Source organism: Tursiops truncatus, chromosome X, assembly GCF_011762595.2.
Source record: "Tursiops truncatus isolate mTurTru1 chromosome X, mTurTru1.mat.Y, whole genome shotgun sequence".
Taxonomy (NCBI): Eukaryota; Metazoa; Chordata; class Mammalia; order Artiodactyla; family Delphinidae; genus Tursiops; species Tursiops truncatus.
In genome coordinates this window covers 83,651,529-83,675,684 of record NC_047055.1, presented here as the reverse complement: position 1 = coordinate 83,675,684, position 24,156 = coordinate 83,651,529, and the positions used below count along the sequence as shown (strand labels likewise).

Genomic DNA, 24,156 nt, shown 5'->3' with positions numbered 1-24,156 from the left:
CCATGTGGTGGAGGACTTCCAACGTCAAGGCAAAGGAGTTTGTACTTGTTTCTGTAGGTGGCCGAGAACAGCTGACTGTGTGTCTGGCAGGAGGTAGGCATTTCACATCCATCTATTAACAACTGTCCTGTAAGACTATTATCCGTATGCTACAGGTGAAAGACCAGGCTCTGAGAAGGTGACTTGCCAAAGGCAACAGTCAAGTCTGACTGAGTACTAAAAGCTGAGCTTTGGGAAGACAAAACGAGCATCAAGCTGAAGGTGGGAGAAGTGGGAACAACCAAAGGCAGTCCAGCTTGGTCCACCAGGGAAGAAACAAAAAAACTGCTGACTGGACTTGATTCTGGACCAAATGCTTAGATGGCCCCAACTGCTGCTTTTGCTTAAATGTGCGTATGAGGAAGAAAACAAAGACATTGATCCCAGCTGCTTAAGAGTGGGGCCATCCAAACTGCTCCCTCTTAGAGGCCATTCCACACTCTAAGAAGGCCCTCCAAATATTTACTGACTGCTGCTTCTGGGGACCCTGCTGACCCTAACCAAGAGCCAGTGTCCCCCATTCCTCCTAGGCTCTGCCGAGACCCAGGACATGATTAGTGGTGCTGGAAACATGTCCATTTTATAGGGAGGCAGTTTTGGGCACTGGAAAAGGGCCTGGACTAGAAGTCAGGAACGCCCCATCCTGACTTGCTGTGTGACCTTGGGAAAGACCCTTCCATTCTCTGGGCCTGACCCTTCCTCTGTAAACTAAACAGAGCTCAACTATTTGTTATCTAACATCCCAAGTACGTACACAGAGCTCTTAAAATGGATGTATCTAGCCCTCACTTCCTGGCCCAGGTCACCATCCGCCCCCCCCCGACACACCCTTAAGGACACAAATGTGGCCCAGCTGTGGGGAAGGAGAGAGGGCTCCAGGGCAAAGCCTGGCCAGTCACAGGAAGGGTGAGAATAGATGCCACAAGAGTAGAGGAAGTATCCAACATGTGAAAGCAAGAGAAGGGAACTAACTTGCTGAGCACCTACTCCATGCTGGCTGCTGGACATTCGTTACCTCATGCCTTCATCACAATCCCACGTGGCAATGGCTTATCACCCCAAGTTTTCAACTGAGGAAACAGAGACTCAGTTTCCCGAGGGCGCTAGGAAGGGGAAGCCCCAGGATCTGAACTGGATCAACTCCAAAGCCCAGACCCTTGCCGCTCTGCTCTGTCATGCAGATCGTTAATGAAACGAGACAGGAAAACCTCCCTCACCCCCACCTCCCACCCAACCAAAGCATCTCACCCACCCAGTTGCCTGAGCTTCTACCATCAGCGCCTCACCTCCCTGGGCTAAGGCCTCTCTCCCGGGTCTCCACTGTGGGGGAGGGGGCACAAGTAGGAGGCAGAGGCGGGAGGTGAGCACAAGGTCTTTTATGAGGCATCAAATATACATTCTTATATACAAGGAGGAAAAAAGACAATGCCTAAACCCCAGCTCCTCTCCATACAGCCCCTCCCGCTGCTGCCCTTCCCCACCCCCAAGCCCTGGGGTCCCTGGCCCTTCATACAGCCAGGGTCTATCTGTCTGTCTGTGCTGCAGCCCATGGTGGAGAGGGGAGAGGGAGGCAGGAGCTGAGAAAGGAGCTGGATATGCGGGGCAAGAAGAGGAGCTGGGGCTTGTAAAAAATATATTTATAATAAATAAACAGGGCTGTAAAAGGGCTGGAGAGGCAGCGGAGAGTTTGACGGACAGAAGGACTCAGGCATCCTGGCTCCCAGCCCCCACTTTGATGGCTCCAATCTCTGCCTCAGGAAGGACATCTCAGGCTCACGGTGGCCCTCTGGGAGCCCCTCTCCCCAGGGCTGATGCTGGGTGCCCTGCCCCAGCAAGGTGTGTGTGGGCAATATCTATAAAGTGCATTGTCTTCAGCTGTAGGTGGGGTAGGTGTGAGGGAATGGGGGGCATGCAATATGGGTGAGGGAGGGCAGCGCCCTTCTCATCCCAGACCTGAGCCCCCCCGCCCCAAACCTGTCTGGACTTTGATCAGGATAAGAACGTTGCAAGGAGAGGCAAGGTCCTGAAGCTGAAGAGGTCTGGGCTGGGGCCCACTGGAGAGAGGGCAGAGATTGGCTCCAAAGAGGATGCACTGCCCCACCTGGGGACCAGCATAAGTGGGGGCCCACCCACCGCGTGCACTGACGCTCCATGTCCTCCAGCAGGTGGAGAGACACATGGAGGTGCGTGGTCAGGCCCTGAGGTCAGAGAGAGGGCCGAGCCAGCTGAGGTTTGGCCACAACTCTACAGAGCTCCCTCCTGGCCCTACGCGGCCAGAGGTGCCCTGGGGAAGCCTTCACCCTCATTGTTCCCGACACCTGCCCTTCCCCACCAGCCAGAGCTGACAGGGAGCTCACACTGGCCCGGAGGTCTGAGGCCACCCAACTAGACCTCCAGGGAAAGGGAGGGGGGAGGGTGAAGAGAGGAAAGAGGACGAGGATCTCTGAAAGGTCCTCACCACTCCCCAGAGCTTGAGAGCCTTGCGTATAGGCTTCAAGTGGCAAGGAGTCTCGAATCTGGAAGGAAATCCCATGGAGACTGTTGGGGGTTAGAGGAGGGGTCCCAAGGCAGGGAGGCAGTGGGGAGGAGGACATGTCTATGTGTATATATGTTTTGGAAAAACTGAGGAAGCAGAGAGGGTGTGAGGCCCCTCTCCTGCAGATTCCCCAGACCTCCCTAGTCCCCAGCTCACACTCTCCCTTCATCAGACCACGGTGCTGATCCGGCTTGGCTTGGCCTTGGGGTTTGCAGTGGGTGGGTTGGCCGTGCCAGGGGGCCCAGAGGCGTGCAGTGGGCCGTGGGGGGAGGTGGGCGGCAGGGGCGAGTGTGGGGTGTGGGGTGAGGGTGGGGGCAAGGGTGGGTAGGAGGGGTGGGGTGGGATGGGTGAGTGCGGTGACAATGGTGACTGGGGGTGGTGGGGGTGGGAGTAGGAACCCCCTGGTGGCCGGGATCCAGGGCCCCCAGCGGCCCCTGCTGCTGGCATCATCTGTGGGTGGTGGCTGAAGATGAAGTGCTTGGGGCCCTGTTTGTGGGCTGGAGGGTGCTGGGGGGCAGGACTGTACAGGGGCAAGGGGGAGGTGGGCTGGTGCAGGGGGTGGCGGCCATGTGGAGCAAACTGAGGGTGTCCTCCGGCCCCCCGTCTGGGAGCTCTGCCTGGCCGGCCCAAGGTATAGTGCTGGGGGCCTGGGACTGGGCCATGGGCATGGAAGTGGCGATGCGGCCCCACGGGAGGAGCTGAGGCAGGAGGCGGTGGAATGGAGCCCAGCTGCGGGAGGGGCGGGGGCTGCTGAGGAGGTGGGGGGAGAGGGGGCTGCTGAGGTGGGAGGTAGGGGGGCGGGGCCGGGCCCGGTCCTTGGCAATACTGGGCATGCAGGGCCTGGAGCTTGGACTGCCCATCAGGCAGCACCCCCAGGCCGCCGTGGCTGTGACCGTGGTGGTGGTGGTGGTGGTGGTGGTGGGTGGAAGAAGCAGATGAAGAGGAGGCAGAGGCCTGGCCTGTTGGCGGTGGTGGCATCTGGAAGGGCCCCTTGCCCCGCTTGCTTCCAAATAGGGAGCCCAGGAAGGATGAGGAGTTGGAGACGGGCCTCTGGCTCTTGTACTCCTCTGGCGGCGGGGGTGGGGGCGGAGGTGGCATCCTCTGGTGAGGGCGTGGACTGCTAATAACAGACCCCTGGAAGGGGGGAGGGGTGGAAGTCAGGCCGGTCTAGATGTCCTAAACCCCCAACCCTAAACTCCACCCGGTCCCTGAGGGCTGGAGCTGGGGAGACAGGGCCCTCCCACGGCATAATGAAAACCAAGTCACAGTCCTGTACTTGTACATGGAGCGCCCCCAGCTTGCAGAGCTCTGCTGTCACATCCACTATCTCATCTGAGCCTCAGCTGGGAGAGGAAGAGTTAGCAGTACCTCCTCCTCATCCCCATTTTGCAGACAGGGAGCATGTTAGGCCCAGAGAGACAGAGTGACTTGCTCAGGGTCAAAGAGCAGGACTTGGAGGTAAGAGCTTCTCTGGGCCCAACTCCAAGGGCATCACTACTTGGAGTCGGCCCTGGGGTTGAGAGGGGGCTTGGGAGAGTGGAAGATAGACTGAGAGACAGGCAGAGTGAGGACAGACAGAGTTGAGGACAGATTGAGAGAGTGGTTGGCTGGGAGAAGTAGCCGCAGGGTTCCCGGCAGGGAAGAGGGGGAAGCAACAGGTCCCCTCCTCTTCTGGGGCTCCGCGGGCGGCGGGGCAGGGCTCATGCAGAGGACAAGTGGGGCAGGAGCTGGCACTTACTTCGATGGTGCTGTCCAGCGATCCCACGCTGTTACGCCGCCCCCGCTTCCCTGCACCCACAAGCAAGGAGCCCAGCGTCAGAGCAGCAACCCCCCCTCCCCACCCTGCTGGGCTCCAGAGCTGGGCACCAGGTCTGGGCCCCTCCCGGGGACAGACACCCCTATTCCCTTTCCCCCGCTGAAGAGGGGGAGGTGGGGAGGAGGAGAGGTGGAGGAGGAGGAGCGAGAGGAGGAAAAGATGGAGGAGGAGGAGAGGTGGTGCTGGACAGACAGAAGAGGAAAGAGAGGAGAGGTGGAGCGGCGAGAGAGCGGGGCTAAGACTGTGGCCCCATTCGCGCTCCCTGGCCCAAACCCTGGGCTCCGCCTGTTCTGACCCGGCTCCCAGGCCCCCTGCGGCGCGGCACCCAGGGCTCTGGATGAAGGCAGGGTGCGTGCACGTGTGGCGGGTGCAAGGAAGGCTGGCAGTCAGTGATAGGAGGCGAAGAGGACACCCGGTCCCACGGCTCCCCAGCCTGGGCAGGGGCCCCAGGAGACTTGCCTGCATCAGAGAGGTCTCGCAGGGAACTGCTGAGCGCTCCCCGTTTGAGCCCATCGCCTGCCCCGTACGTGTCCTCCAGGCTGCTTCGGGCCAGCGTGCCGTTCACCGAGTCCTTGGCCCCTCCGGGCTGTGAGGCGTTAGGCCGCATCATACCTTTCTGCTTCTCCAGCTCCGCTGGGTGGCAGGTGGGGAGACAGGGAGCGAAAGTCAGGGACAGGAGTGAGAGGCCACCTGACTGACCCCAGCCCTCCGTGGGCCTTCCCCCTCCTCACCTGCTCTGTCCTCAGGCCTCCTGCTTCACCCCCTGGACGGCCAAACCTCAGCTACATCTCCTAAGCACTGCGGCGCCCAGCCCGTCTCGTGCCATCTCCTCTGGCTCAGTCTCCCCTTGTCCCTCTCAGTGTCTGCTGCTCCGGCTCCTCTCCCCTTCCCTGCCTGGTCTCCCAGACCACCCCTACCTTTCAAAACTGAGCTTTACATTGGCTGCTTTGTTCCCAGGAGGGGCAGGAAGGCCCTTCGAGCCTATAGTGAAGGGCACTCACTCCAGAGCCTTCTCCATTCTCAGATACCTTGTTCCAGAGCAGAGGGCTCCTGGAAGGACAGGAGCAGGAAACCAAAGGGAATCAAATCATCTATCATGTGCCAGCAGTATGCTGGGTGCTATGCGTACTTGATCTCTCTCAATCCTTACACCAGTTCAGAGGTAAGTATTAGTAGCCAGTTTTCAGAGGAAGAAACTGAGGATCCAAGAAGTCACAGAGATTGCCCAGGGTCATACAGCTGGAAGTGGGGGAGGCGACATTCTGGAAGCAGGTCTGCCTGAGTACAGAGCCCATACTCTCAGCCTTACACTCCTGCCTCCTTGCGGAGGTCACGGAGACTTCTGTCTATCACCCTCCCCTCAGCCTGGCATGCTCACCCTCTCTCTGAATGTCCCCAGGGTCTCAAGGATCTGGTGAGCTGAATGAGTGACCCTGCCTTGCTGAGGAGCACAGCAGACCCTGGAACTGTGAAGGCCTCACCGAGGAGCTGTCCGCCGCCTCTGTCTCTGTCTCTGTCTTTCTCTGCCTGCCTCTTTCTCCTTAACACCATGTTACTTAACTGTGACTGCTTAGCCTGGAGAAGAGAAAACTTAGAGGGCATTGGGAGGAATGAGATGTAATCACTATTTTCCATCATATATGATCAAAATGACTTGATATGGCCCCTGGAGGCTGGGAGGATGGGTCACCAGGACTCAGCTCGGGAACTAGAATGTGGGGAGAGGAAAGGAGAGGCTGGGATGGGGGCTAACATTTGTTGGACACCTAGGATGTTCAACACTCATGTCCTACGAACACGTAGGACACACATTCCACCTTATCTCATTGAATCTCCACAACTCTGCGAAGGAGATTTCACCACCCCAATTTCATGTATGAAGAAATTGGGGCTCAGAGAGTCAGGCACCTTGCCCCAGTTTACCCAGATAATAAGTAGCATACCTGGCATCTGAACCTAGAGTCCTACCTCCAATACCCTGATTCTTTTCCCTGCTGCCTTTCAATAGAAGGAAGAGTTGGCTCATAATTAGGGCTTGGAGTAATAATCTGAGGCTGAGAGGTTAATGAGCCCCTTGTCACTGAAGCTATTCAAGCAGAGGCTGAAGTGTTCCTGGAATGAGGGTAGGAAGGTTGGACAAGCTAACCCTCAACTCTGAGCTTCTCAGAGGACAGGATTCTTAGTGTTTGCAAGGCACTGTATCAGGAGACGGGGAAGGAGACGTGGCTGGGCTACTCACACTCCACGCGGTATTTCTCCATCTCCTGCACCTCAGCGATGGATTCTCGCAGGTCGGATGTGAAGCGCAGCCGGTCCTGGAGGCTGGGGGCATTGAAGATGATGAGGACTTTGCGCTCCCCGCCAGGTACTGCAGACAGCAACTTGATCCCAAACTGGTAATCTGTGGGGAGAGGGGAGGTCAGGCACCTCTGTCAGGACTGAAGCAAGGTGGCTCATATGTGAAATAATTTTTTCTAATGTCCAACTCTGACCCAGCCTCTTCTCTGCATGAGCATCAGCAGCAGCTCCCCTTTGCTCCAAAGCCCCCAAACTCCTGGTAATCATGGCCCTGGGTTGTAAAGGCAGACCGAACTCTGGCTGCTCTCTAGAACCCCTTTTCTCATGCCTCTACCTCTACTCACATTGCTTCTGCTGCCCAGAAGGCCACTCATCAAAGCTCCTCTGGTTTAGTCCTTCAATGCATACCATGATCGCCATGCCTCTGGCCCACCAAAAAACATACATGCTGCAGTTCTCTGCCAGACCATAGCTCCCCAGGGCACAAGTCAAACTCCACCCTGGCCTGTCTTACATCCTGGGACCAAGTAGGTGCTTTGGAGACCTTAGCCCAGTTGTAAAGGAGTCCAAAAACTGGAGGTTGGTGTGGAAAAAGGATGAGCATGAGGGCCACGGCAAAGACTCTTGGGATGCTGGGATCCGAGAAGGGACTCACATGAATTCTGGAAGAGCTGCATGTGCATTTCCACGAGGGGAAAGGACTGACGGAAGCTGTACGTCACCAAGATCTTCTTCTTCTGGAAAATTTTGGTGACCTTCGGCAGGGGCGGGGAAAAAGACAAGAGGCAGGGTTTGGGGTGGGGAATTTCCACATGGCACCTATTGCTTGCAGCTGCCCTCCCCTCTACCCCACTGCCACTAACAGACATATACACACAAACACACATACCCACAAGCTGGGGCGAACTGAAGCTTGTGGAGCAGAACAGGAAAGACGGGAGAAAAATGCAAGTTCCTGATGTAATGATGATGCACAACAGGCACTTTCGATTTTTACAGGAACTAACTGAATGCTGCTCCCTCCAGGAAGCCTGTTCTAACACCTCACATAGATCTCCCACCACTTTCTGAGCTTCCAGAGTGCTGGTTCAGTGCCTTTCACTGCTAGGCTTTAGGAGAGTACTCTGAGTGTGTGATTGCTGGACTGGGAGCGCCAAGAGGAGTCTGGATTTCATGTATCTTGCCCACCTGGACCAGACCCGGGGCACATTAGCAATCTTCAATAAAGCAATGTATAGAGTTAACGAGTCTTCTTCTCAACAACCAAGGTCTTTGTCAAGTACTTGGGCACTCTGGACTGAGCTAATATAAGTTGTAAACACCTCAGACCACCTGCAAATGGTGTTTAAAAGCACATGATTTGATTTCAGGATGGTTACAGTGCACAGTTATGCGAAGCATCTTTTTAGCCCTTCAGACTGTGAGCTTCCCGAGAACGAGGACCGAGTCTCCCTCATCTCTGGGAACCCAGTGCCTAGCATGGGGCTGGGCACCCACAGGTTTCAGCACATGATGGATGGTGAAACATTTACTCAATACCTGCGTGGGCCAGGCCCTCCTCTGGGTTAGGCTAGTCCGCATCTAACCTCTTATTTCATCCCCATGACAACCCTGAGATAGGGATTAGCTCTACTTCATAGAGGAGGAAATAAAGGCTCAGAGAGGGCACTGGAGGAGCTTCATCTAAAGCAGCAATTCTCAACTAGAGGTGACTTTGCCTTTCAGAGGACATTTATCAATGTCTGGAGACATTGTTAGTTGAGGAGTACTACTGCTACCTAGTAGGTAGAGACCAGGGATGCCGTTAAACATGCTGCAATGCACAGGACAGCTCTCACAACAAAGTATCCCACATCTGCCCCAAATGTCAATAGTGTCGAGGTTGGGAGACCTGCTCTAAAGGACAGAAGACCAAGGGAGGACAGGTCACTGTCCTCAAACCCCTGAGGAGCTGTCTCAGAGCAGAGGGAGAACACTTGTTCTCTGTGATCCCAAGGGTTGAGTGAAGATTATTGAAGGAAACCCACTGGGAGACACAAAGATTCTAGCAGTCAGAGCTGTCTGAACGGGAAACTGGCTGCCTTGGAGGAAGGCAGCCTTCTGTGCCTGCACTCATGCAAACAGAGGGCCATGCAGGAAGCTGGCTCCTGCGTGGGGCAAGAGGTTGGACAGGAGACCCTGAACTTCCCTTCCCACCTGCAGAGTCCTAAGAGTCCTAGTTCTAAAAGACACACGTCTACACTGGTGATGAGCTCGGTTTTAAGAATCACTTCAAGCCGCCCGACCACCGGAAGGTTTCAGACTGACCCCAGGGTCACAGGTTCACTTCCTCCAGCCAACTCACTGGGCTATTGAGGTGGGCAGGGACTTTTTCTACCACTTCCCAGATTGTAAGCCTGTCATCTGCCCTGGTTCTCACATTTTCTGCCCCCGTGTGGCTGCCACTACCTCCAAATGGATCCTCCAAATGGTGAAGTAAAGGAGGGGCTGAGGCACTCAGATCACATGGCAGAGCTCCTTACCTGCCACGCCTCCACCCACCAATGTTAATATGGTTCACACCAGACCCGGGGTCCAGGCTCACCACCTTCCCTCCTTCTCCCCTCAGTGCTCATACCACAAGGAGATCGTTGAAGAGGAAGACCTCTCGCTGATGCAACCCTAGCCTCTGTGGGCGGTTTGGATCTGGCACCTCATAGAGCTGGCAGCAGCAAACCAGTCGACGGTGAGGAAGAGACAGGACCTAGACAGGCATGAAGAAATAGGTGTCCGCAAGGCCAGCCCACCAGCTTCAGGCATCTTAACATTAACTGCAAGAGGAAGTTCACCTCTGGTACATATCACTGTCACTGTGACACACGAGTCTAAGCAACTAAGCCTCGGCTTATCTTTGTCCCGGCAGCTCCCTGTGTCTGGAATGCCTTTCTTGCCCAGCTCCCTATGGCCACATTCCACCCCTCCTCCAAACCCCAGTTCTAGGGTTCTCTTTTCCAAGAAGCCATTCCTGATCTCCCTGGGCTGAAAATGACCTCTCCCTCCCGTGTACTCCCCTAAATTAACCTAACTATAAGGTGAAGGTATTGTGTCTTTGTCTGACACCTCCCCACCCGGTCTGGGAGTGCTTCCAAGGACAGAGATCACATCTTATTCATATCTGTGTCCCCAGTGCCAATTGAAATGCTGGGCTCAGTGGAAAGGCACCTGTAGATGTTTGTTGACTAAAAGACTAGAGTGTGTTCTTGGCTTTGGTCATCAGCTAATTATTATCTTGGCTGCTCACTCGGGATGGACAGGCAAAACCAGAGGTGTGAAGGATGCTAATGTTTATACAGCACCCATGATGTGCCTTGCCATGTGCCAGATGCATTCCCATAGAGCATCTCACTCAACCTGCCCCACCACCCCTGAGGAATGCATCACCACCCACTCCATTAGGCAGTTGAGGGGAGCCTGGGGCTCAGAAAGGGGCATGGACTCACCTCCCAAACCCTGTCCCTTCTGCAGTCTCCCAAGGCGCTTACCGGTTTCTTGCCCACAATCATGCGCTCCACGGCCTGCACCTGGGACACGTGGTCGTCGTTGGTCCGCAGCTCACGCCCCTGGATGCGCTGGTAAATACCCACCAGGAGGTCTCGGGGGATGTCTTCACCGTTGTCAACCCCTGGGTGGAGGGAATACACAGGAATATATAGTATACATGTGGGGAGTGGGTGGCAGGGATTCTCCACAACACCCCACACCCAAGCGTGGGCCATAACAATGGCCAGGACTGGAGGGAGTGGGCGCCCTCGGTCCCTTGGTCAGGATCGGGCCAAGAAAGGGGCCCTTCAAGATAGTCAGTTGCTTTCTTCCCCAAGGTGGGGATTTTATCTAAACAACTCAGAGTACAGTGTGACTAAAACAATCAGACACTTTTTTTGGCCTTTCTAACTAGCAAAAATAATGTTAAATGATAATATCCAGTGTTAGTAAGAGTTCAGGGAAGCAGGCAGATATACTGACGTTAACTATTTTGGAAGGTAATTTGGCAAGCCTAAGTATTCAGTGATTCCTCTTCTAGGAACCTACTCTAAGGAATTACTCAGAAATATGTCCAAAGATATATGTATAAGTACAACTTATGGGAAAAATTTGAAACAACCTAAGTTCTAACAGCAGAATACTTAAGTAAAGTTGAGTATACCTGTTTCATAAAATAATTTACAGCTATTAAAAATTTGATGTTTATCAAAAAAGCATGAGAAAATTCCTGTAGCAAGTTAAGTGAAAAGAGCAAGATAATAAATTGCATGTACAGCCTGATCTTAACTGTAGAAAAAGTTACATATGCACAGGAAAAAAAGACTAGAATACACCAAAATATCAACCATGGTTGCCTCTAGGGGGCAGAATTTTGGATGGTTAAAATTTTTAATAACTTCCTATATTTCCAAAATTTCCAGAATGAGCAGGTATTTATTTCATTTGTTTGTTTGCTTATTTATTTAATAATTGGAGGGGGAAATATATACACATATACATACATATATAAAATATGTATATGTATACACACATACATATACACACATATACATACACACACACACACACACACACACACACACAAAGAGAAAGAGAGAAAGAAAGAGAGCTAGAGAGAGAGACAGGGAGGGGGGAAGGGAGAATGGATGAAATGAATGAAGGAACAAACGAACGACTAATGGCAGGATTCTGGGAGACAGCTCCAGATGGCCTCTGATCTGTCTAATTCCCTCCTCTCAAGTCTACCATCCTTCTGATTGTCTGCTGAGCGAAGCCCACTCACTCTTCTCTCTAAACCTTCCGCTAAAGAAAATGTTTTCTCCTTTGGAAATGCCACACCTCCTCCTTGGACACCAGGTGCTAAAGGAACAGCCTTCATCACACCGCCTTTTTACCTCAGCTGCCAGAGAGCTTAGAGCCCAATTGTGCAAACCGCGACAGTCAGCAAATTTGTCTTGTCTGTTTGTTTTTCCTCAATTATACTTCCCTCTTTCATTTCTGTCTAAATAATCCTAACATCTGTGCCATTTTTAGTAGGCTGCTCTTTGGTGAGAGGCAGGGCTTGACATCGATACAATAAACTGAGAAAAAAGGTCAAGGTGACGCCTTTCATCTGGCACTCAAGGCTGCTGGATACTGCTTCCAACTGACCTTACCAACTGGATTGTCCACCCCCTCTTGATTGTTCTCCAAACAACTTAACGTTTTCCTACCTCTGTGCCTTTGTTATTCTTACTGCTAGGTAAGCCTCCTCTATCACTGTTCCATCACATTATCTGTGCCTTCAAGAACCACCTGAAAATGAAAATACTGCTTCCTCCAGGAAGCATGTTGGAGGTAGGTTCTCTCTCCCCTGAGCTCTGACTGTACTTTTGGCCTGACATCACAGTTCACTTCCTGTCTTGTGCTGGGTATCTCTCCCACAAACCGGGAGCCCTCTTAGGGCAGGGACTGTGGCAGATGCCCCTCCCCAGTCCTTAGCGCCCACCACAGGGACTGGGACACATGAGGCACCCAGTGTCAACTGCCTGGCTGGTTGGTGGAGTGAATAAATGAATGCATAAGTGGAGGAAAGGGTACCTAAAATAAACGAGTCTTTATGGGCATAAATAAACAAGGGAGGGAAAGAGGGAGTGATGAGTAAACAGACATGTGAGTGAATCAGTGTAAGTTCCGTAAGAGCCAGGGCTTGTACCTCCTGTTCAGGACCTCCTAATCAGTCAGTATTCAGTGTGGGAATGAATGGATGGACAAATGACTATTTGAGTGAATTAACAAGTAAATGCTGTGGGCACATCCAGCCTTGGCAGAAATTCAGGTTAATTTCCAGGGAGGAGATGTGATCTCCCTCTTCCTTCCCCACCCCTGCCACCCAGCCCACTTTCCCTTCCCAGGTAAAAGATAGGGAAAGCTGATGGGGAGGTCTGGGGTCACCTCTCAGGTTCTTGATGAAGTCATCTAGTTTCATCTTGCGTTCAGCCTTGACGCTGGGACTGTACATGTCGGTATTGAGGAGGATGATGGCAAAAGCAAGGATGAAAATGGTGTCTGGATTCCGGAACTGGCGCACAAGGGCTGGGTTACACACACAGTACCGCTGGCTGCAGGACAGGAGGGGTCAGGGCCAGGGTCAGGCACCAGTAACCTCCACCTACCCACTATCCTCCCATCTGGCACCACCAACTCCTTCCTCCAAGACATACTCCCAAACCCTTTGGGTCTCTCGTCTTTCTTCAGAGTTTCCTCAAGACTAGCATGTAAAAATCACAACCGCTACCTTTCATGGAGTTTTGCCAGGGGATTTATGTACATTATCTCATGTAATCCTATCACAGTCCTGCAAGGTAGCTAGTAGCAGCCCCATTTTACAGATGAAGTGACTGAGGTCCAAAGTGGTAAGGTAACTTGCCCAAGGCAACAGAGCTGATAAATGGTGAAACCAGGATGAAAATGCAGATCTTTCTGACTACAAAGCAAATCCTTCTCCCATGTTGGGAAACAAGCTCTCAGTAACTCTTCTGTTTCTCCTCTAAATACCTCAAAGTGGTGGACCCAGGGTTTATACCCAGGTCTGATGCCTGATCCCCGAAGCATTCACAGAGGAAGATAATAGTTAAGGGCATGGGTCATGGAGTCAGACACACGAGTTCAAATACTGGTTCCACTGCTTATTCACCACATGACTCTGGGCTAGTTACTTACCTTCTCTAAACTTCCTATTTCTCATCTGCAAAATGGGAATAATAAGAGAAGCACCTACCTCACCAGGTTGTTGTGAGTATTCACTGACATAATCACGTAAAGTGTCCAGCTCAGTACCCAATATCTGGCGAGCACAGTATCAGCTCAGTGAATATAAGCTGTTGTTGCTGATGCTGTTGTCACTTGTTGGATGCCCATGTCCCAGATGCTGAGCTGGATACTTTAGGCACATTACCTCTGATCCTTACAACTGCCTTGCAAGGTAGGATTTATAACTTCCATTTTCTGGTTAAGAAAGTATAACGCTCAGAGAGGTGACTTGTAGACACGTCCTACACTGCCCCCCAAAGTAGGGAAGGGCAGCTTCAGGAGTGGGAAGTGGGCACACCTGAAGGCTTCGATGAGTCGTTCCACTTTCTGGGCCTCACCCTGAACCCGGATATGGGATTGGAACTTCCGGAGTGCATCATCCAAATCCATGGAGGAGAAATCCATCTCATCCACGACACAGCTGAGGAGCAGAGAAGGGTGTGTGGAACTCTCAATTTCCCTGCAGAAAACCTCTGACCCACCCTGACCTGCTCCAATGAACCAAACCCCCCACTGATAGACTTCCAAAATCTGGACCTGTGGCCTAAGCAAGTACTTATGAGGATAGAACGTCTGAAATGGAATCCATCCCAAAAAGTCCAGGCCAGACACATGGTTACTAATGGTCTGTTCCGTCAACCCACTCATATCAGGGATGGGAAAACTGAGGCTCAAAGCAGGCCAAAGGACAAGCATGCCTTGCCTGGGGCCACCCAGAAGACTTTAGGACTAGTTCCAAGAGAGATCAGATCTCTTTGCGGCAGAGAGGTATGGGAGCAGGAAGGTCTATTCATCCTGTTTTGCAAAGTTTATCTCCCTCCTGCCCTCCTTTTCCAGGAACCCCTGGCCCAGTCTGCCCCAGCCTGGGGTCCTCACTCCAACACATCTCTGTTGAACTGCTTCTGCCGGTTCCCTAGGAATTCCCCTATCATCTGTCGGCTCAGGCCTTTCCGTTCCAGGATGAAGTGAGCCACTCCCACCGGCGTGTCTGACAGGAAGCCCCGCTCGATCAGATACTGGATACCCTTCTCTGGCTTCCTGCAGAAAGAGGGGAGGTAGATGAGATGACTGTCCTCCTGGAACTCTGCCCCCGTCCCATTTCTTGAACTAATTTTGGGCCCAACCGTGTCCTCAGAGAACTAAGGAAGTCGAATATATAACTTGGTTCACTCCCTTCATGGTACAGGTGAGAAAACTGAGGACCAAGGAGAAGAAGACAGTTTCCCATTTCACAGTGCTTCAAAATTCCAAGGTATCCTCAACCCAACTTCCTCCTGCACTGGAGCCACACTACAATTGAAAGAAAATTAAGATCTAATGAGAGCCTGCTGTGTGCCAGGACCTTTCATATTCCTCACAGGCACCGAGGAGTCCTGGGAGAAAGCCTGAGTTCCAGGCTAAGTCCTTCTCCCTGAGTCACAGACCCTCAGAGTAGGAGAGAAGTGAAAAGATTACTTTGTCCTCATCCCACATCCCACTCGGACAGGTATCACGCAGCCTCTGTGAGTGTTTCTATAGACAAGCTGCTCCCCATTTTCCACTAGGTCATATCTGGGTCTGAGCTATCCCATATTCAGAACCCCAGAGCCTTAGGGTCCTACGAGGCTAGAATTTGGAAGACTTTGGTGCCACAGGAGTCTCAGATCCATCACTTACTACGCATGACTTGGGACAATTCCCTTTACTTCTCCAAGCCTCAGTTCCTTCTCTATAAAATAGGGACACGATTGCCAACCTTCCTGAGTTATCCTGAGAACTAAATATAGAAGGCCGTGTCTCATAGGCTATGAAGATGTTAAGCATTTGTTTTCTAATTATTTTCTCATCAAACGTCACACTCCCATTCCATTGCTAAGCACCTGGCACAAGACCAGGTACCTAGAAAGAGCTCGGTCCTGGTCACTGACTAGTCCAACACAGCACCCTGCCCCCAACACCTCAAATATCCACACCCTGCTAGTTAATAGATAGAAACACTGAAGCCCAAGGAAGGGACACACCTTGCCCAGGGCTACCCAGTGAGTCTGGCCCAAGTCTCCCGTTTCTGAGAACAGGGTTCTTTATACACCACATCGCTTCCCTACCAAAAATGGAAGGTGGGCAACCCAAAGTTCAGAATCCATCCATCCTATAGACAGAGAACTAGGGCCCAGAGAGGGAAGCATCTCACCCAAGATGACACAGCCAGTCAGAAGCAGAACTAGGACCAGAACTGCCTCTCATGGGGGTGGGGGCAGCTTTCTACTATTGTCACCCTATTGCCAATTCTTTTCCCTGAACAGCTGAAGAGAAACACCATCCACAAAATGAGAGGATAGTGGCAGCAGGATCACTGCCTCCAGGGGTCAAAGTGTCCGCAGCAGGGTAGGAAGGGGTGAGGGAGTGGGAACGGGAGCACGTACTTATTGAAGAGGTTGAGGCCGATTCGGTAGTGCCGCCTCTGCACCACGTCATTGTTGAAGGCTGGCGAGTCCCAGCTGTGCCTGGTCTCCCGCTGGTAAGTCTGCTTGCACAGGCCGGTGGCTGGAGGCTCCCTCAGGCTGTCCCGCGAAGAGGAGCCAGAGCTGCAGTTGATGGTCTCGTTGGAATTGCTGGAGCTCTCAAGGCTCTCATTATCTCCACCATCAGAGTTCTCGCCTGCTGCCTCGCACTTCCCCAACCTCCGACCCCCAGCCACACCACTGGGCCCAGTGCCACTGTTGGGGGCTGGTGGCAGGGGCCCTGGCGGGGCTGGGGCTGGGCCCTCCGGGGCTGGGTAGTGGCGGTGTGGGATCGGGGCCCTGCCTGGTGGCCCCTTGTGCTTCAGGGTCCCATGGGGGCTGCAGCCATCAGCCTCATACACGAGCTGACGGTGGACAGAGCCGCGATCTGAGCGGTCACTCAGGTCCACGGAGCTGTCACTAGGAGGCTCAATAGTAAGCAGGGGAAGGTGGGCAGCTCGCAGCCGGAAATCCCGGCATTCCAAGCACCCAGGACCCCTGCGAGTGCCTTCCTCACGGCTACCATCTTCCCGGGTCCCTGGTGGCACTGGTGGAGGAACTGGTGGGAGAGGGGCGGGTGCCCAGAACTCAGGCCGGCCCTGGGGTGGGGGCTCTGTGCTGGGCAGTCGCTCAGGGGATGGTGGGGGAACTGGGTCATCCAAGTAGAGGGGAAGGTCACTGAAGGATGTGGCCGAGCTGTCCTCTTGCTGTTCCTTTGACTCTCGCTTCTCCAGCTGGGCTGACCCTGGCTCCTCAGACATGGGCCCCGATGGGTGGCAGTTCAAGGCCTCGTCAATGGATTCAGCCAGAGACTTTACCTGTATGGGAGAAAAGGGGAGGAGGGAAAGGGAGGAAAGATGAAGGATGGTGGGATGGTGGAAGGGTGGGAATGAGGGAGGGAGGGAAAGAAAAAGGGGGGAATCTTCCTGGTGGGGCAGCCAAAAAAAGGGCTTCCCCTCCCCGACCTCCACAGATTCTCTGCAGCATATAAAATAACTCCCAGGGAGCCACTGTGAGCTCACAGGAGCTGGAACTAATGCCCACAAGTTCCCTTCTCAGATATCCCAATACCTCCTTCATGTCCATGTAGACCCAAGCCAAATGCCACCTCCTCCCTGATCCAAGCCACATTCCTGCCTCTGCCTTCCCTTAGGGTAAACCAAAATCCCAGCTGCCTCTGGGCTCCCAGAGCCCTCTGTCTGGTTCTCTCTTAGGAAATCCATAATATTTAGCCTCGAGAATCTGGACCATGGCTGGTAACTCTGCCTATGGTTTTCAGCCTCCCAACTGGCCCCTAATGATCCCTGCCTCCTGGTATTCACACCCTCGTGTACCATAGTATCCCAGGGTTGGTCTATGGGACTGACAGCATCCGGCAGCAGTGATGGGATGTCACTTCTGAGATTAGGTTATGAAAGACTGCAGCTTCCATCCTGAGCACTCTCACTCACTTGTGCTCCCTCTCTTAGACCCCTCACTCTGGGGAAAGCCACACCGTGAGCAGTCCTATAGAGAGGCCCACGTGGTAAGGCCCTGAATCCTCCTGCCAACAGCCAAGAAAGTGAGCTTGGAAGCAGACCCATCAGCCCCAGTCAAGTCTTCAGAGACTACAGTCCTGCCCTACAGCTTGATCACAGCTTCATGAGAGACCCTGAACCAGAATAACCAGTCAAGCCACTCTGAGATTCCTGGCCCTCAAAAACTATTTGTTGTTTAAGCTCCGTCTTTACATTCAGTTTTAAGCTACTAAATTTTGGGGTCATTTGTTATGCAGCAATAGATAATGAATACACTTCCCCATCAGACTTGAATAGCACTGAGAGTTGGGCCCAGGCCAGATTGTGAGCCCAATGCTCCATTACCCCCTTGAGGGATGGGTCCAGGCCAGGTTTCTCTCTTTTTAGCTCAGCTCGACACACATTGCTTGACACAGAAGAGATGTTCAATTAAATGTGTTGTATGAATGAATAAATGACTGATTTAGATCTTCCCTTTAATACTTCTTTCCTTCCCTCTACCCGCCCCTGCCCCCCCCCCCCAACACACCTCCAGGGAAGCATGCCCAGGTTTATGGCAGGGCCAGATCACAGAGGTTAGAGCAGAATAACTTCTTCTCTTATAAACTTTCTTTTATTCATTCATTCAACAATTTCTGCCAAATACCTCTTTGGTTTTAGGAAGGAAACTAACATGTACTTAGCAGCTACCATGTACTACGTGCTTTCAGATATACTACCTAGCTGAACTGAACCTTCCAAACAGCTCTAAAAAGAAGGTCTTATCTCTATTTTATTGATCATGTTTCAGTGGGGTTAAACAGTTTGCCCAAGGTCACATAGCTCGGAAATAGCAAAACTGGGATTTGCAGCTGATCAGCTATGCTGACACACCACAAGCCTAGAGTGATCTCCTACCACTATCACTGCCGGTTACATTCCCACCCTTTCCTGCTTTTGCTGATGCAATGCCTATGCAAGCAACACCCTCCCGACTATCTCTAACTTGCTAACTCTTAACTGTCTACTAAGGCCCAGGTCCAGTGCTGTTTCCTCAAAGAAGCCTGCCTGGTCCTCCCAGAAGAAAGTTTCCTCTCCCTCCTCTGGGTTCCCATGTGATCCCTTCTCATGGCTCTGAGCACATTCTTTCAGGAGACAGTCCTGTGCACATGTGTCTGCTATTTCCTACTGGCTTGGGGAGATCCTTGAGAAAAAGAACCCTGGCCGGTTCATCTGTCTCCCACATGGCGCCCAGCACAGAGCCTGGTCCATGGCCGTATGGTATAAGGGAAACCTTTGGAACCAGTCAGAGCTGAGTTCCAATCCAGTTTGGAAGTCACTTCACCTCTCAGGGCCACAGAGCCTCAGTCTCCTCCCCTGTAAAACCAGGATAACAACACCGGTCTGGAAGGTCATTATGAGGCATATACAGCACCTGGTACAGAGTAGGAGCTCATCACCTGTTAGGCCTTTATCTGATAGTGGCTCACGTTCCAAAGAGTGAGAACTTTAATTTTCTTATGTGTTCTAGACACCCAGATTTTTAACTTGCTTGTTTAAACGATATAATTTTTCTCTTGCCAATCCTTTCTCATTATTCTCACAGTCCCTACGCAGATGGTAGCTATTCGTTGTTATCAAAAGCTTGTTGGGCAACTTCTTTCGGTTTGAAGTACAGGTAAAAAGGCGTAGGAGTAGCCAGAGCACAGGGATGGGGAGGAAAGGCCCTTTTCAGGGATGCTGACCTGTTTGGAGAAGGAGTCCTCAAGCTCTGTGATGTCATTAGAAAACTCTCCAGATGTGGTGACGGAGCTTCCCCCACCATCGATGCCCCCTCCACAGGAGCCTCCATATGGGAGCCCCCGTTCAAGCCGGTGGCTCCGGGCACCAGCCATGGCACCCTCGTCCAGCGAGGCAGGCTTGCCCTCGAAGTACGCGGGGTTCTGTGCCTTCTCATATTCCTCAAAGGAGAACTGCATCCGCATGTTGGAAAGGATGATGCGGCGGGACATGCGGCTCTCTGAAGCTGAGCTGCGGAGCCGCTCAAAGTTCTTGTTCATGCGGTACTGACGGAAGGCCGTCTGGATGGTCCTGGCAGCCCTGCGGCTCAGGAAGGAGCCCCCATACTTCCTCTCCAGCATTTCCACCTGGCAGGGGAGGGTGGAGGGGAACAAGGTCAGAAACTCACTACAGCCTCCTCATCTCCCTGGGCCTCAACCACACCACCGCCCGAGTCACAGCTAACTGCTTACAGCTGCCTGGATGCGCCAGGCTGGGTTCTCAGTGTCGTGTTCTCACTTTAATCTCAGATAGCACATGTCACACGGGACTGAACTGTGGTTTTTTTTTTTTTGTTTTTTTTTTTTTTTTGCGGTACGTGGGCCTCTCACTGTTGTGGCCTCTCCCGTTGCGGAGCACAGGCTCTGGACGCGCAGGCTCAGCGGCCATGGCTCACGGGCCCAGCCGCTCTGCGGCATGTGGGATCCTCCCGGACCGGGGCACGAACTCATGTCCCCTGCATCAGCAGGCGGACTCTCAACCACTGCGCCACCAGGAAAGCCCCTCTTTTTTTATTTACAAGAAGTAGATGTTCAGTATTTTAAAATAAGAAAAGAAAAAACACAGAGAAGCCAAAAAAGGAAAGAAAGGAAGACATAAATTGAAAGCAAGAAGGAGAAAGAGAGGGGAAGAGAGGGGGGGAAGAAAGGAAGGAAAAAAGGAAAGGAGGAAGGAAGGAAGGAAAGAAAATTGAAAGAGAGAGGAAGAAAGGGAGGAGGACAGGGGGAGAGGGAGGGAGGGAGGGAGCGAGGAAGGAAGGAGCGAGGAAGGAAGGAAGGAAAATTGAAAGAGAGAGGAAGAAAGGGGGGAGGACAGGGGGAGAGGGAGGGAGGGAGGGGAGGGAGCAAGGAAGGAAGGGAGGAAGGAAGGAAGGGAGGAAGTTTGGTTCACCTAAAGTCCCAACACCTGGCATAACCACAATTACATTTTGGGATATGTCCTTCCAGTTTTTTTCTTTTGTACATTAGTATTTTGTGTCCCCCTGTTGTAGCTAAACAATACCTTGTGTGATACATGTGATATTTTGTAACACACTGTTCTGAACTTGTCAATTTATGTGTGTGCTTCTCCCCTTACACTGAGATTTTTGAGGACTAGGTCCAGGTGTTTCATCTTTACATCTCCAGTGCCCAGCATGGAGCTCCCTCAATGTTTGCTGAGTGAATTCAAGACTCAGTGGATGGATGGTGAATGGGTCAGTGAGGCCCTAGTAGGGTGAAGGGTTCTGGAGCCAGTCTTCTCCTGTTCTAGTCTCACTATCCCTCCCTGGACACCACCTTTGAGTGCCACATTCCAATCCCTCCCTTGGTCCTCTCACACCCCCACCCCCACCCCCACTCCCGGCCAGAGCCATCTCGTCGGCACCTTCTTGTCCTGCAGGTCCGTGGAGAGTTCATAGCTGTCCGACAGGGCCTTGGAGCGCTTTATCTCCTCTTCTTCCTGCTTCCTCAGGGCAACACTGGCTGGCTGGAGGCGAGCCCGCTGAGCCCAGGGAAGGCCCACCCCAGCAGGGGGGCCCCCCATGTGGCTGCTGGTGGGGGGCAGCTGGCTCAGCCGGTAGGGGGGTTGGCTCCCGGGACTATCAACCGCTGTGCTCAGGTCACTGCCTGGGGCATCACCCTCCACACTGTGGGGATGAGATAAGATGAGCCAGGATGTTGAAACAGGAGACAGGGCTGCTGGGCCAGACTGAGAGTGGGTGGACCAGATCCCTTCCCACAACCCCATCCTCCCCAGCGTCCTCACAGATACAAGGACCCCAATACTTAAAGGCCAGAGGGGAGTCCTACCCCCCCAAGTAGTCTCCTCACTGCCCTCACAGTCCTGTCCTCGCCCCTTCAGCCCTGTTCCCTCACAGCTCCATCCTTTTAGACTCCTTTCCCTCCAGCCATGTCTTCTCACAGTCTTGTCCCCAGTCCTACTCTACTCTCACAGCCTGGTCCCCTCGTGGCCATGTCCCCTCACAGCCTTATCCTCAGACCAGTTTCCTCCCACTCCTGTCCCCTCAAGTTCCTTTTTCTAATCATCTCAGCCCCTTAACAGCTCCATCCCCAAACCCTTCCTCCCCCGAGGGACCAATTCCCTTGTATCTCCACCCCCCCCAGACCTCTTCCCCTCACAGCTCTGTCCCCAAGAGGAGACAAGACGAGACATGCATCCCTCCCAGCCCTATCCCCAGCACCACCCCCGATCAGCACTGTCCCCAGGCCTGAGGCCCACTCCCACATCCTGCACATCTAGGCTCTCCCCTGCTCGCCCAGCCCTGCCCCCTACAGCCCTGCCTCTGCCCTCAGAGGCCTGGACTCCGGGCTTGGCCAGTTCCCAGGGTTCCCTGGCCGCCAGGACACGGGCTCAGTGACAGTGGGAGGCACCTCCCATCCAGCATCCTCACAGGTAAAGAGCTGCCCTGTGGGGCAACTTCCTTGTTCTCCTCATGGCCTCCTCTGTTCAGCTGGGGGAGGGGGACGAGGGTCTCAAGGCTGAAGAGTGGTAGGAGCTGGGCACTGGGTCTTGCCCGCCCTGGTTACCCGGAGCTGTTGTTCTGCCACACCTGCTCCCACGGTGCCATGGCAACCAGGCTGCCAGGGAACTCAGGTGGCGACAGAGCCCAGGCGCCCTGAGCTGGGCAGGCACGATGAGCAGCCGCAGAGACAGGAACACTGGAGGGGGGTTGGGAGGGGGCGACAGGCAGGGGGAGGCATGGAGGGGGTTGTGGGGAGAATAGATGTGGCTGAGGCCGGCAGGCACGGGGGTGAGGGGGCTCTTGGCTGGCGAAAGGGTTAAGGGGCCATTCCCCAGCCCCTACTTGCAGAGGCCCAGGGCGCAGAACCAGAACGGGGGCAAGCTGGGGTGGGTGGAGGGGGGCTCCCTACCGTTTCAGGAGCTTGAGCTACAACGGGCCTGCCAGCCTGGCAGAGAAGAGCACTTTGGTCTGGGGGCTGGGTGTGGTGGGTTACAGCGTTGGCGCTGGCTCTGTCCTGGTGGAGGCTCCCGCCCACTGCTCACCCTCTACCCTCCTAAGTGTTAATCTGCTACACTGTCAGGAGCGGGCGGAAACAGACTGAGGGGCTGCCCTGCCCAGATGCTCTCTCCTTCTGGTCCTCTGGGGCCTGTGAAGTCCCCCTTCAGGGGTCAGACCCAGCCCAGCGCCCCCCAGGCATCTAAGATGCTCCTCTTCGCCCCTTCAGGACTGCAGGATCCTGCCCACCAACCTCTCAAACCTCTCCCCTCCCAGCACATGGCTCCCAGTTTTGATCAACTGTCGTCTCCTTTGTTCACGAACCATCCATGGTTCCCACTGCCCACAAGAGATAGCCCAAGTTCCTTATTGTGGCATTTGAGGCTTCTCCAAGATACAGTAGCTAATGTTTAGTAAGGCACTGTTCTTACCACCTCACATTTAATAACTTGTTTACTCTTCAAAACAACCCTATGAGGTAGGTATTGTTATTCGTCTTCATTTTACACATAAAGAAACTGAGAGGTTAGTAATGTATCTGTAGTCACACAGCTATTAATGATACAGCCAGGATTCAAATCCAGGCAGTCTGACTCCAGAGCTCACAGTCTTAAACATTAAGCCATACTGCAGGGTTGGCTGCCAGCCCCCCACCCCATGAACCCTTCCCTCCAGCCAGCCCAAATCCTGTTTCTCCCCAATACTCCTGTCCTTTCCACCTCCCAAACTGCTCATACAGTACTTTCTACCTGCAATGCCATCCCTATCATCTTCTGCCATCTGCAATCTGAGAACCCCCCCACACCCTAGTGCCATCAAGATTCAGGTCATATGCCACCACTAAGAAGCCCTCCCGAAGCCCACCTCTAGCCAGAAATGATTGCTGATCCTGTTCAGGGCTCCCACACACAGCACATGTCTGTCCTTCTTTTTATGGAGCAGGTTAGCTTTGGCAAAGCGTGACAGCTATTTGTGTTCCTGACTCCCAGAATCCCAGCACAGGAAGAGAATTTGGTAACCTCTCCGCTAGCACAGAGCACAAGGCCTGGAACAGAGTAGGTGCTCAATGAAAGCTTCTGGAGGGAGGAAGTCAGTGAATGAGCTCTGGCGGCTGCGGTAATATATCCTCTCACCTGAACTTTGACCTCAGCCTCCAGTCTCCTCGTCCCAATCCGTTCTCCATCCTGTGGCCAGAGAGAGCTTTCCAAAGTAGAAATCTGACCGTTTTGCTCCCCCACTAAAACCCTTCCATGGCTTCTCATAACTCATTCAACAAACAACAACTGAACCCCTTCTACATGCCAGGCACAGTGCTAGGTGCTGGAAATACAATTGTGAGCAAGACGTGTAAGATTTGTTCCCTCGTGGAAGTGACATTCTAGTGGGAGAAGAAGACTATAAATATATACTATCATTTCAGGTAGAGAGAAGTGCTAGGAAGGAAAATACAGCAGGGTGATTAAAGGTGCTGTTTTAGACGCGGTGGTCAGGGAAGGGCTTTTTGAATAAATGGCATATAATCAGAGCCCTGATGGAAGTGAAGGAGTGAGCGGTGTGGTTATCTGACACGAGAGCAGTCCAGACAGAGGGTAGAGCCAGTGCAAAGGCCCTGAGATAGAACTGTGCTTGGCATGTTTGAGGAACAGCCAGGAGGCCAGTGA

General features: G+C 53.1%; 1 protein-coding gene across 4 annotated transcripts in view; it reads right to left on the bottom strand.

Annotated features, from left to right (window-relative positions):
- Positions 1-1,400: 1,400 nt before the first annotated feature.
- Positions 1,401-24,156, bottom strand: part of IQSEC2 (IQ motif and Sec7 domain ArfGEF 2) — a 76,256-nt gene continuing 53,500 nt past the window's right edge. For 3 of the 4 annotated variants that reach the window (XM_033849211.2, XM_073799341.1, XM_073799340.1), the window contains 13 exons: positions 20,902-21,163; positions 19,224-19,625; positions 15,905-16,800; positions 14,379-14,540; positions 13,801-13,923; positions 12,645-12,811; positions 10,211-10,350; positions 9,307-9,432; positions 7,345-7,444; positions 6,631-6,792; positions 4,851-5,024; positions 4,314-4,363; positions 1,401-3,709 (listed from right to left, as the gene is read on the bottom strand). In XM_033849211.2, coding sequence (XP_033705102.1) covers positions 2,744-3,709; positions 4,314-4,363; positions 4,851-5,024; positions 6,631-6,792; positions 7,345-7,444; positions 9,307-9,432; positions 10,211-10,350; positions 12,645-12,811; positions 13,801-13,923; positions 14,379-14,540; positions 15,905-16,800; positions 19,224-19,625; positions 20,902-21,163 — 3,730 coding nt within the window. In that variant the 3' untranslated portion in view covers positions 1,401-2,743. The remainder of the gene's footprint in view (positions 3,710-4,313; positions 4,364-4,850; positions 5,025-6,630; positions 6,793-7,344; positions 7,445-9,306; positions 9,433-10,210; positions 10,351-12,644; positions 12,812-13,800; positions 13,924-14,378; positions 14,541-15,904; positions 16,801-19,223; positions 19,626-20,901; positions 21,164-24,156) is intronic. The other variant, XM_033849208.2, reaches the window with a different exon arrangement.